Genomic DNA, 13,592 nt, shown 5'->3' on the forward strand with positions numbered 1-13,592 from the left:
AAGACACTTCTCTCTCTCTCAGTATCTATATATATTTTTGTAATAAATCCTAAATAGTAAATACTAGTTGTATATTACTTTACCTTGTTACATGTTTCTACTTGTAGTCAATTGCAATAAACCACACTGTCACACAGATATATCTTTAAGTTTCCCGTATGTAAAATGTAGATTTTACTAGAGTTAATTGATTTTTAAAATCGAGATATTATTTTTTTACAAAGAGTTTTGTAAATTGAAAATTTATTTTCTAAAAAATTGTTTTATAAATTAAGATGTAAGAAATTCATATCTAATGTATTTTTTTTTCTTCTTTAAACTGCATAATCTATCTTTAAACGATAATAACAAAAATAAATTAAAATCGATCTACCAATAATTTTTCTACTACATTAAAATCGGTTGGTCTAGAGAAATTAACCAATTGGTTACTTTAGGTGGAAAACATCAAAACCGTAAATTCTATTTAAGAGAAAATATTTTTTCTATACTTTTTAAAATTGGTTTGTTTAGGGTTAGCTAGTTTGCTTCTTATCTTTGTGTATGAATACTATATAGAAACAGAACACATTAGTTCGTATTTTAAGTTTTGGACAAATAGTTCGCATATAGTAGTGGACATATAATCCGCGTTGGAATTGGATATTTTGACTGATCTCGTCTCATAATGCATAAGTTTAGAGTTAAATCGATAAAACTAAATCAGTTTGTGTATAATTCTCATATATCAACTTGTGATAACTGATAAGAAAAGCGGACCCATCAGAAAAGAGAATTGTAGAGACAAATGGTATCCCATAAGGAGAAAGCTATTTGTCAAATTGGAGCCTACATTAAAGTTGGGTCCTATTTTAAGTGTTCTCTCCATATTTTTCTTCTTTTCGTTAAAGGTGAAAAACAGACCAAAAAGCCTAAAAATCTTTAAGTCATACATGGCAAACACAAATTCTATCCTCAAATTCCTCATCGCAAACCATTTCATAAGAATAACTAATTATATTGCATCATGGTCGTTAGATATCTTTCCTCGTGTCGATGAACTTGTTTTGCCAAGTTAGGCTGTATATATAGATCAGAAACCATATTCCTAGTTTGAATTGGAGTTGAAGAGAGTTGATGTCATCGCCGTAGTAATATTACAAGTGTTAATGACTATTGTTTCCTATGGTACAAATTATCTTGTTGATATCGAATCATGGTATTTGGTGTTTTTGATCCTCTTGTCTCTTTAATTCCAACATGTCGTTGCCTTTTAACACTTTTGATATACGCTTGTTTTTAGATTGCCCTCTTCTAGTTTGACCCCATCATATACATGTAGTATTGGCAAGAAGATATACATATACACAAAGATATGTAATTCTTCTTTCAATTAATCGTTAACAAAAGTGTGCTTAATCAAACATAATTACATACATGGAGTTGTGTGAATTAACTATCATAATGTTGGGGCTTAGGAGTGATTCCGATATCTCTCACGGGGCCTGCTGTGTTTCTTTTCTTTGGTTTTTTTCACAGACATTTAAACAATTACTGACCATATGTGATGGCTTGGACCAATTCAGTTCGATCTCATAAATGCTTCTTTGGTCCATTCAACACGGTTCATATATAGAGAATAGTATACCCAGACGATAGTTTGGTCCATTCAACAACAAGTTAATAATCCTGTATATAAAAGATGAAGGTATTCTACCCATAGATGACATGTCATCATCTCCTCATCAATTATTTATTATTTAAACATTGAAAACAATTTTTAGTTTCTCTTTTTAATGACATTAATTCTTCAAATTGATTAAATGGTTTAATTTCCCTACTAAATGGACTATTTTAATAAAGAGACTCACCAAAAAAAAACATGTAGTGATTTATCAACTTTTCAAAAAGGATTTTGTAAAAATCTAAGATAAACAAAATCGGCGAAATGGATCGTAAATAGGATTTTGTTTTTGTACCGGAGAGCGTTATCAGTCACGCCCATCGTAGAATACGAAAGTGTGTATAATAAACTGGACATTCTGTGAAAGTGTGTAACCATGACGTAGAAATAAATAGATAATTCAAAGGGAATTCAAAATAGAGAAAAAGATAGTCAGCTACATCAACTATACCATAATACATGACCACACATGCGAATTTTAAAAACGTATACTCAACTACATGAAGTATATGTATTGCATGACCACATATATCAACTATATGATGACATGTGCTCAACATCACGATCATTTTACTCCGGTACACCGTCGTCAGAATTCGGTGTTGACCAATATTGACCGGCGTTGACCAATATTGACCAACAAAAATATTCAAATTTTTTATTTTTAATTTTAGAAACAAAAATAAGAAAATTCTTTTATTGAATTATCTAATGTGTTCAAAAATTAACAAAATGTTTATATTCATTATAAAATTATATTTTGTATATGTTAATTATATTTTGTATATGTTAATTATATTCATTATAAAATTATATTTTGTATATTCATCCAGCCTTATAATAGTTAGTTTTTTTTATTGCAAAACTTAATAAAAGTGAAATAAAAAATCATTAATAATATTTTCAGATAATAAAACTTTTATTTTACCATGAGTATATAACTTTTTTGGAATAATTCTAGTGATTTTGACATGTATTGGTTTGGTTCTAAGTATTTTTTATTGTAGAAAATATTTTTGTTGTTGAGAATATTAAATAATATTATATATGTATTTAAATAAATTATGTAAGAAGTTGATGTTTATTAATTAATGATGTTAAAATAATAGGTTTTTTATTTGATTCACTACAACAAGATTTTTTGGTTTGAGTTTAAGTTTTAATATCTTATGAATTATTTTTATTTCAATTTTAATTAAGTTTTGAAATTGAAAAAAAAGTAACTATTATAAAACTGAATGAGTGAAACATAACAATATATCTTTATATTAGATACAAATATATTTTTAATTATAAAATATCATAGACGATTCCTAAATAATTCAATTAAATTTCTTATTTTGGTTTCTTATTAGATGATTCCTAAAGAATTTTGTTATTTTTATTTCTAAATCTTTTTTTTTGAATTTTTTTGTTGGTCAACGTTGGTTAATATTAGTCAACACCGAATTTCGATGAACGGTGTACCGGAATAAAATTGTTGTGATGTTGAACATATGTCATCATGTAGTTGGTATATGTGACCATGCAATACATATACTTCATGTAGTTGAATATACATTTATAAAGTTGGCATGTGTGGTCATGTGTTATGGTATAGTTGGTATAGCTGACCATCTTTCTTTCTTCAAAATACTAGATAGTTGTAGTTTAACAATGAAGGCTAGCTAGTAGGCTACTTGCTTTTTATTTCAACAAAAAAGAAAAGAAAAAACTACTCGCTTTCTATGTATTAATTATGTTAGAATGTTTGTGGAATGATTATTATCAATAGGAACTTCCCGCATCTTGAAATAATCATAGTGGCATTAAAAAAATGTCAACGAGGTGAGCACGTAATGTCTATAAAATTACTAGGAATTGAATACAAAATTGTACTTTGTTCCCGAGACATTAGAATTTAGACTTCATTCTTCTTTCGGTACCTCATTCATTACAGTAAGCTCCCCTTCTTCCCTTCTCTCTCATTATTTGATACTTGTTTATCTGTATAAGAAGATAACAAAGATGATAGTTATAACTAATTTGCATATAGAATTTCAAAGTTTTATGTTTTATATAATCGATCAGGAGATTCTTTATTTTTCTAAATATCCAAACCTTTGATGCAGAAAACACAAAGGTCTCCATCGAAGATGGGATCTCAAGAATATTGCATTTATAGAGTACCAAGCCCACTGCGTGAAGTGAAACCTGAAGCTTATACACCCCGGATGGTTATCATCGGCCCACTTCATCACTCTGTCAAACCCAGAGCTTACAATGACGACATTGAAGCAAATATGCTTATGGAAGACCTTAAAAATAGCAACTCAAGGTGCATAATTAAACCATACAGAAAGATTTATCTTACCATTGCACTTTCTTTGTGTTTACAAAATTTGAATAATATAGAACTTATGTTATGTTCTTTGATATATAATTACACATACTGAAAGGACTAATATGATTAATGAGTTAATACTTATACATATAAATATAATACAGAAATTAATGTGGACGTCGATGGTTTGTTTAGCTATCTAGAGTATCTGATGATGGAGGGCCAAAAGAAAAGGTACAAAGAATCTTTCATCAAAAGAATTGGGCAAATTAGTGTTGATGAGATGAAGAGAACCATACAAGCTAATATAGAGAAGATTCGAGGAAGCTATGCAGTACCGACGTCATGGATTTCATCTCCTGACTTCGTGGACCTTATCCTAGGCGATTCAATCTTCATCTTGGAGCTCAGTCTCAGACATTGGGATAAAAAACACAAAACTTCCAAACCCTCTACGTCATCAATGGGTACTGCATGTCGTGATTTGACTGTGGACAAAACATTTTTCACTTCGACGGTGATCGAAGATCTCATCTTGCTGGAGAATCAACTTCCTTATTTCATTTTGGAAGAGTTGTTCGATCCCATAAAAAGAGACTTGTGTGGGAATCTAACGCTCTACCAACTTATCTTAAATTTATTTTCCAAGGTTGGTAAAATCAAAGAAGATACAAAGTTCATGCATTTTACAGACATGCACAGGTGTGTGTTTACGAGGAATCGCTTGACCAGAATCCGGATATGAAGGGGACGAAAGGGAGAACTCATACGCAGAACGCTGAGAACCTATCTCACGTAGGAGTGAATTCAAGGTGTGGAAGGATGAATATTCATTGGATGTTGCATTTAAGGAAGGTTGCTTAAGTATGCCGAGTTTCCCTGCGGATGAAAACTCTGATATCATTTTAAGAAATGTGATTGCATATGAGCAGTGTCATATGCTTGGAAATGCCTTGACTTCTGAATATATATATCTCATGAATTTCCTTGTTACCTCCGATAAAGACGTGGAAGTACTAGATGCCAGAGGTACACAATACAAACATAACAAATACGATATCTATATTTTGTTGTTTTAATTTGATGAATGATCACGAACATATTTGTGTTGCTTGAACAAAAAGGGCTGATAGCAAATGGTATTGGGAGGTCAAGCTTAGTCGTGAAGATGATTAACGAGTTAGGTGTAGGAGTGAGGCTGCCAGAATCCACCGTTTATCACGGCATAGCCATGAAACTCAGAGCTCACTGTAAATCTCGTAGAAAAAGGTTTTTGGCCAAACTCGGGAACGTCTACTACAGTGACTGTTTGACGGGGACAGCTACCACAGCCGCCGTAATTCTCTTGTTTCTGACTATGGTTGCCACGGGAGCTTCTCTCTATCAAGCTATCATGACCCAACCATAGTTACATGATCGACTGTTTAATTACATTTGTAGTATTTATGGTTATTTACTTTTAATATAAAGTCTCCACACAAACAAAAAAATGTTTTTGGTTTTGTATGTGAGACTGATTTTAATTTCTATTTTTTTAAAATAAGTTAATCTTATGTTAATTTAGCTAGTTATAACAACAAATCTAAGAACATGATATTTTCTTACAGTAATATATGGTAAACTATATATTAGTATGCAAGTTTAGTTTGTAGTAGAGACATGTTTTGTGTGTTTTTGTATAATTTGTGACTTCATCATATGATTTAAATAACAATAAATAACATGTTTTGTTTGTTTTGACTTTTGACTAACCAACTTTAACTAATATCAATCGGTGCATATGTTCCAAAAGTAAAAACAAAAACATGTTTTTTATTCAACGTTTAGAGCGATTTACATAGATCTCATCGAAAAACACAGCAGCGCGATCACTGATTCAACATGCAAAGGAGAAGATCAAGATCCGGCCGGGGGATCTAAGAAGAAGCTTGGGATGATCCGGATTTGTGGAGGTAGAGTTTTCCAAAGACGTGAAGAGCGGTGACGAAGCCGATGAAACAGAGACTCATGATCAGAACAACGGTCGGTGAGATCTTCAAGCCCGGAGTTTCGTCTGTGTAGAACCTAAGCATGTTGCTCGGTCCTGATCCACCCGCGGATCCGCCGCCTGACGATGCCGATCCGCCGCCACCTAGCCTGCGGCGACGCATGCCTGCAGTAGCGGCGGCGGATCCACGTGGAGCAGCTAGACCGGGTCGAGCGGTTGAGCCTCCGGTGGAGGTTGATTGTTGGGACTGGGAAGATCCTCTCGCCATCGGTTGTTGTATTTTGTACGGTCAGATTAGGGAAAAAGACGAAGAGAGAAGAGAGAAGCGAGAGAGATGTTAAAGGAGTGGTGAACGAAGGGTAATATGGTAAATAATGTCAAATCTAGGGGCGGTTACTTTGGTGTAATAGAGAGAGAGACACGTGTAGTTTTTAGTATCTAGTAGAAAACTCCAACGACTTTTTGTTGGGGCGTTTTAAGACTTATTATGAACTTGATTAGTAAATTTTTTTTAATTTGATCCTCAGTTTAGCACCATTAATGAATTTAATTATCTCTAATGACAATGCAAATGCAATGATAGATAGAGTACTAAATATCTTGGATCGTGATTGTTTCTAAAGTTGATTAGTGTTTAACGATGAAAAGGAAAAGGAAAAAACTTCATTGAAGATTATAAGTCTATTATGTAACTACAGAGGTTGTAAATGTGGTGTTTTACCATTTAATCTTCAATGAGGTTGTAAATGTGTTCATTTTTTCTAAATTTTTCATAACTTATCTAATGGGTTGCTATATATGTGTTTTAATCATTTTCTTCATTTTTTTTTCCTCAGTCGGCCTTAGTTCTTGATTACCTAGATGAGTATCTCGTTTCTCTTGTTGGATGTTATGCCCTAAATACTATCACTGGACGGCATACTCATCGTTTGTTCGACCTTCGTTTCATAACATCGTATGGAAGAACGGAAAATTTTTCACGTCGTGGTCCAGTGTATGGAGCTTCAAATTTTAGAATCAACAGAGACATGATTATTGGCTTCCATGGTAGGTGTACTACGGTACCCAATGCCATTGGAGCTTATATTCAGTTAACTCCTTTTCTAATAAGGAAAACAAAACTTGATGGTCCCATAAGAGGAAATGAAGGTATTTGGGTATATAATTCCCATATGGAATGATGGTGCTTTCGACAAGATAAAAGCGGTTACCATCGGAGTAAATCGGGGCATGATAAGTTACATCCAGTTTGAGTATTTGAGAGGAGGACAGTCAATATTTCACTCTCACGACATTCGATCCGACAGACCAAAAGCAGTAATTTTATTATTCATATAGATATTTCACAAACTTTACTTAGTGTGTTCCTTTTGTTTTAACTATTTTTTTTTCTTTTTTTTGTTCCTATGATGATGAAGATATCATATCTATTAAGGAAAATTTTGTTAGGGAGGATTCTTTGACTTCTCTTAGATTCAAGACTTCAACTGGACGCTATTCCGATGAATTTGGAAACATGAGTGATCAGAAACTCAATATTGGGGTAAAAGGTTACAAGATAGTTGGATTTAAGGGTTGTTTGTCGCCGAGTTGTTGTGTCTCAGCTATTGGGGCAAACATCTCTCTTCTACCTCCTTTTGAGATGCTAGAGTCCAAAGGGCCAAATCATTCTAGAAATGAATGGGATGATGGAATCCACGATAACATCCGTATGATTAGGGTTGAATTAAGTCATACTCAAAACTACCGTTTTATATTTGAGAAAAAAAGGAAAAAAAAAGAATGAATAAACTCTATTGAAGCTTAGATTGGACTTCTTCAACTAATTTCTAGTTTGGTTCACGCTAGTTTCTTTCTACTATGGGTTTCACATTTAAGTTTATTTTTTTATTCAGTAAATTCATATCTAGAATGGGCTATTGTAAAAACAGTTGGGCTACTCTTGCCACATCTACTTTAATGTTTGCAATTTGCATAGTAAAATGATGAAATAAGATCAAAGTGAACTCAGGGTGCACAAAAAAATAAAAAAATAAATCAAAGTGAACTCTTCCAAAATGCTTATAAGTCCAACTGTCCAAGTAAGCCCCTAATTTTTTCTTTTCAATGTTAAAGAAAACACATTGTGGATACTTTGGTGATTATAAGTCTATTATGTAACGCAAAATAGGAGGATCTTTCACACGCATGTGTCTAACTTTATGTAAGTGTATGTATTATTTGATTTATTAGAGGTCAATAATGTACTTATGGCGTAATGATGTAATGATGATTTGCTTGCCCCATCAAATTTGAGTGTTGGCTGTAAAGACAATCTTCTTTTCTTCATGTTCTATTTTCGTTTACAGACCTTTCTTTCTTTTATATCCTTTATACATGTTGATGTCATCTCATAATTATCCTGCTTGTTTATTTGTCTTTCTTTCCTCACTTTTCATCTCAAAATTATCATGCTTGTTAATACTCTAATTAACTATTCATTTGTCATACCAATCAAACCCACGAACTACATAGTTTTGTTACAAACTATACTACTTCACCCATAGATAGGGTAAGAAATCCTCTTCTATTTAAATTAGGAAATCAACATTCTTAGAATGAAGACTGAGATTAGAAATATGGAGAGATAGAGAGAGAGAGAGAGAGAGAGAGAGAGAGAGGTAATGATTGTAAAACACGAAAATAAGTAACTTTGATTTGGAAAAAATGAGTTATAACTACTTTAGTTAGACAGAAGTGGTGTGCTCTGTTAGTATATGATGATGTGATGTCACTTGTCTCACTCGTAAATGATTTGCCAAAACTTTGATTTCCATTATCAAATTTAAAGTTACGTATTCATCATGATCAAATAGATATTACTAGAGGGGAATATGATCCGTGACATCCATCTTGCTAAGTCATATATATCTTATAATTCTTGTCGGTATATATCTTCACTTTAGGCTCCTAACGTACGTTTGCTCGTTCTGATTTAATTTAATTTTAATATATATGCAAATAATTATTTGATCTTCATCTTATATGGGTTAAGAACTTTGAGATATCCCATATACTAGATAGGTATAAATTCAAATGGTTCTAAGTTTGATCCTACCCAAAGAAACAAGACTTAATTGGATTTTTTTTTCTGGTTCTAGTATGAATTATTTGTAGAGACAAACATTCTGGCGAAAAGGAACAAAAGCAACGGTTGAGGTAGACCTTCTTATAACAAAGTGTTTACACATCATGTGTAATCGTCTATGCTCAATGAAATCCCGTTTTCTGAAAATGAAATGGTATGGTCTTACTCTTATTGTTTAGTCAACATTCAAACAGTAAGAAAAGTCCAAAAGTTTAAAGTTGTTCACATCTCATGCATACACAATCATCATACTAGATGTATATATTCAAAATTTCCAATCGATGCATTACAAATGAAAGACGTTTTAATAATGTCGACTTCACAAGTTTTCATATCATATATGTAGATTAAGGATAATCATATATTATTTTTAAAGTGTTTTATTTCTTACAAAGTATATATAGAGACACGGTAATCCTATTTTAATTTTATTATAATGATATGAAAATAATATACTAAAAATTAATAAAGTTAATTAATTAACATTAAATCTTAAATTTAAAACTAAAAAAAATATCAAATAAACAAATTGTGTTAAACTAGAAATAAGAATGGTCCAGTTTGAGTCCATGTATACTGACCGACCTGTAATAGAACAGTTGTATGTAAATAGAGAGAAAGATTCTACAAGACTCTTCACAAGTGATCATAACTTGCCATCACAATCTCTCTTAAAACATAAAAATCCAAAAATCAAAAATTAGTATTTTCTTACCCACGACCAAAAACTAAATATAATCATCCCACTTTTCAACCCATAAGAAAATATCTTGATTTACTTCATATGAGCCACAAAGCTTTACTCTCATAATTATATAGATATCACTTTCATTTTTACATGTTTTCTTCTCTCCTTTCTCTCTTTGTCTGCCTTCTTTCTTGTTTAAGTAGAGAAGTGTAACACAACTTAAGAGTTTTTTTTCTTTTCTTTTTGTCTTCTTACATATGAATCATCAAGACATGATGATTCCACATAATCATGACCGTCTCTCAGTCCCTAGCTTTGTCCATGCCCAAGAACACATCACTCCAAATCCTAACCCTAACTCTAAGCCTGCCTCCACTAGCACAGCCAAGAAAAAGAGAAACCTCCCAGGCAATCCAGGCATGTTTATCAAATATTTAAATGTTCTCCGTGGTTTTTTCATTTTCTTTAAAATCTTTTATTGTGTTTTCATCAAATTCAATATATATGATCTTGTTCCAAGAGTAGATCTTTTGTGTCTTCTTGTTTCCTTCTTGGTTACTATTTTATTTTTATTGGTTTTTATTTTGTTTCTAACAACATGAACAAACAACAAAAAAAAAACAGATCCAGATGCAGAAGTCATCGCTCTATCTCCAAAATCCCTCATGGCAACAAATCGGTTCTTCTGCGAAATCTGCAGCAAGGGGTTTCAGAGAGAACAGAACCTTCAGCTTCACAAAAGAGGCCACAACCTGCCATGGAAGCTGAAGCAGAGAACAAACAAGAGTCAGGTGAAGAAGAAAGTATATATCTGTCCCGAGAAGAGCTGCGTCCATCATGATCCAGCTCGAGCCCTAGGAGACCTCACTGGAATCAAGAAGCACTTTAGCCGGAAACATGGAGAGAAGAAGTGGAAATGCGACAAGTGTTCCAAGAAGTATGCTGTGGTATCCGATTGGAAAGCTCATAGCAAAATTTGTGGTAGCAGAGAGTTTAGGTGTGATTGTGGTACCGTCTTCTCCAGGTCATTACTACTCTTTCTACGTCTTGTTTTTGGAGTATTATCATTTTCCCTTAACGCGTTAAATTATTGTATAATTATTTTCGGAAAACATATACATAAAGTTCCAAATTTTCATCAAACACTTTTAAAATTATAACAACAAAAGAGGCTTCATATTTGCAGTTATTTGAATTCTTTAATAAAAATTACAAGTATAAACGTAAACGGTAAACACAAATGCAAATAAAAAAAATTTGAAAACAAAAAAAACCGGCGGGTCCTATAATTGGACATTTAAACAGGTGCATGTATGCATAAAGCATGAGATTGCATTTGTTATCAAAAATTAAATATAAAAAGATTCCTTTTGTTTGTACTATCTTTATATAGAGAGTCGTCAAACCGTGCTTTTTTTGTTTTCGTTTTCACATTTCATATATACACGTAAAGTAATTTGGAACTGTAGATCTATAAGTTATTGGGTTTACGTTATGTCTAGTACGTGGTGTTTTGTAGCTTGTCGTTTGGATACCACTACCGTTAGTTATTGTCTTGGTCCAGTTTGTAGTTTTATTCAGACATCAATATCGAGGAGAAAAAGGCTGCATGATTGGAACATGATGTTGTCATGTCTCAATAACCTAAAGTCTTCTGTTTCCTTACTACATGCATACACCAATTCCAAGCTTGCATTTTATAAAGATTCTACATTTTATAAAGACTTGCATATTATAGCCAATTATATTAACATAATTCCCATGATGTATGATTGTATCAGGAAGGACAGTTTCATCTCACATAGAACCTTTTGTGATGTCTTAGCTGAAGAAAGTGCTAAATTCTTCTCAGTTCCATCACCCAAAGCAGCCAATTCGACCATCTCCATAATTGCTGATACCAATAGTCCAGTTTTTGTTCAATCACAATTGGATCAATCACTCACAGGTACGGGCACCAATCTTAACATCAACAACAATAACACTACCTTATTGAGGAAAAACTTCACCAAATCTGACTCAATCCCGCAACAAACCAATGCTTTCCCGTTGTCCCCACAACCAACACCTCGCGGTACATCTGATTCGGTTCATAATCTATGGAAGTTACGAGAAGAGGAATATTCAAACCAGTGGTTACTCAATGAGTGTATGAACAACAAAAACATTATTCGTAAAGTAGTATCCACAAATCAAGAAGATGAGATCAAAAAGGGAAATATCTCTAGTGGCTCAAACTCAACCGATGCAAACATAGCATCATTGTTCTCTTATAATCAAGAAGCAGGAAATCAGGCTTCATTGTCGGCAACAACATTGCTTCAAAAGGTGGCTCAAATGGGATCATCATCGAGTTCCGACACTAGCAGCATGTTGGGGATAATGACTTCATCCATCTTCAACAATAGGATGCCAAACTCCGATGGTTTAAAAACAAAAAATAAGGAAAAAGAGTGGACCAGAGACTTTCTTGGTGTTAAGAAGCCGTGACGACCAACAATGTCTACATCATCATCACTTCCTATCAAGCATGCCATGACGTACGGTGAACCATGATATTCCCAAGTTGGCTGCAAGCCTGCAACCATGGTAGGCGGGAAATTAACCGTACGCATGACGACAGATTCTGAAAATACTTGTTTTTTGTTCATGTACAAGGTAGTTATAATCATGTTTAAGGATATTTGAATTTTCCAGACTTTCTTTAGGAACAATACACAAAAAAGCCTGAAGCGATCGAAAACTCGCATGGAAGTCTTTGGAATTTTTTTACATAATAATATGTATTGACTAATCAAAAATCCGTTATTTGTATATTTGTTCTGAATCTTCTGATCATTGGAGACAACGAACATTCGATAAACCAACCTATATGGAGATGCGAGATCACAAGAATAAGAGAAACACATACATTTATAATCAAACCTATAATGACTAATCGTGATTGAAAACGCATATTTTATGTTTTTTTGTAAAAAAAAAACGCAGCAATAATTTCAACCCATAATTCTAAATTTTATTAATTGACAATATTTATGTTTTCAATTGATTATGGTTATATTAACATATCAACCGATGGCAACTGTTGGAATAATGAATTGTGGTTGTATATTAAAGAAACGAATAACAATAATTAATGTATGCAATTAAAATATCACGATTTTGGAATCCTAGTTGCCTACAAAAAGAAAAGAGAACCAAAAACAAAAAAATCTCTCCTTTTATGTCATCAGATAACAGCACTTCAAAGAAACACAATTGTGAGTAACAACATTGACACCACCCGGTGCTGGAGACATGGCTGTCTTGTACAATGAATGCCTTAAAAACCACGCGGTTAGTCTCGGCGGTCACGCTCTTGACGGCTGCGGTGAATTCATACGTAAATCAACCACCATCCTCACAGACACTCCGTCCCTTAGGTGCGATGCATGTGGCTGCCACCGCAACTTCCACCGTCGTAGTCCTTCTGACGTCTTCAGTCACTGCTGGTCACCACCGCTGCAGCCACTCGCCTCCACTCCGCACTTGCTTCTCTCTCTCAGCTCCGGTTTCTCTGGACCCTCGAATCAAGAAGACAAGAACAAATTCACGGTGGCAAAGGAAGATAGGTCGGCGATGATGATGAAGAAGCGTAAGAGGACGAAATTAACGGCAGATCAAAAGGAGAAGATGAGAGGTTTTGCAGAGAGAGCGGGGTGGAAGATCAACGGCTCGGATGAGAAGTGGGTGAAAGAGTTTTGTAGCGAAGTTGGAATAGAGAGACAAGTTCTTAAGGTTTGGATCCACAACAATAAGTACTTT

The 13,592-nt window shown here is 33.5% G+C and overlaps 3 protein-coding genes and 1 pseudogene across 3 annotated transcripts in view; 3 read left to right on the plus strand and 1 right to left on the minus strand.

The window, feature by feature from the left end:
- LOC104756702 lies at positions 3,781–5,394 on the plus strand (annotated as a pseudogene).
- On the minus strand, positions 5,781–6,288 carry LOC104737895 (protein transport protein Sec61 subunit beta-like). The gene has a single exon (XM_010458149.2). The coding sequence runs from the start codon at positions 6,239–6,241 to the stop codon at positions 5,903–5,905; it is 339 nt and encodes a 112-aa protein (XP_010456451.1). The 5' UTR covers positions 6,242–6,288; the 3' UTR covers positions 5,781–5,902.
- Positions 9,803–12,602, plus strand: LOC104737905 (protein indeterminate-domain 13-like). The gene is made up of 3 exons (XM_019237596.1): positions 9,803–10,205; positions 10,413–10,812; positions 11,570–12,602. The coding sequence occupies exons 1-3, from the start codon at positions 10,046–10,048 to the stop codon at positions 12,276–12,278; spliced, it is 1,269 nt and encodes a 422-aa protein (XP_019093141.1). The 5' UTR covers positions 9,803–10,045; the 3' UTR covers positions 12,279–12,602.
- The window catches only part of LOC104737914 (zinc-finger homeodomain protein 12-like), a 4,299-nt gene continuing 3,593 nt past the window's right edge, over positions 12,887–13,592 (plus strand). The window contains exon 1 of the mRNA XM_010458172.1: positions 12,887–13,446. Within this exon, the coding sequence (XP_010456474.1) occupies positions 13,086–13,446 (361 nt within the window). The 5' untranslated portion in view covers positions 12,887–13,085. The remainder of the gene's footprint in view (positions 13,447–13,592) is intronic.

The sequence above is a fragment of the Camelina sativa genome, chromosome 2 (genome assembly GCF_000633955.1).
Source record: "Camelina sativa cultivar DH55 chromosome 2, Cs, whole genome shotgun sequence".
Lineage (NCBI taxonomy): Eukaryota > Viridiplantae > Streptophyta > Magnoliopsida > Brassicales > Brassicaceae > Camelina > Camelina sativa.

What these genes read in the sequence shown, in the direction of transcription:
- LOC104737905 (XM_019237596.1), top strand. Translation starts at nt 10,046, where the DNA reads ATGAATCATCAAGACATGATGATTCCACATAATCATGACCGTCTCTCA. An exon ending in AAACCTCCCAGGCAATCCAG is followed by an intron (nt 10,206 to 10,412) that starts GCATGTTTATCA and finishes AAAAAAAAACAG; the next exon opens with ATCCAGATGCAGAAGTCATC. An exon ending in TGTGGTACCGTCTTCTCCAG is followed by an intron (nt 10,813 to 11,569) that starts GTCATTACTACT and finishes TGATTGTATCAG; the next exon opens with GAAGGACAGTTTCATCTCAC.
- LOC104737895 (XM_010458149.2), bottom strand. Translation starts at nt 6,241, where the DNA reads ATGGCGAGAGGATCTTCCCAGTCCCAACAATCAACCTCCACCGGAGGC.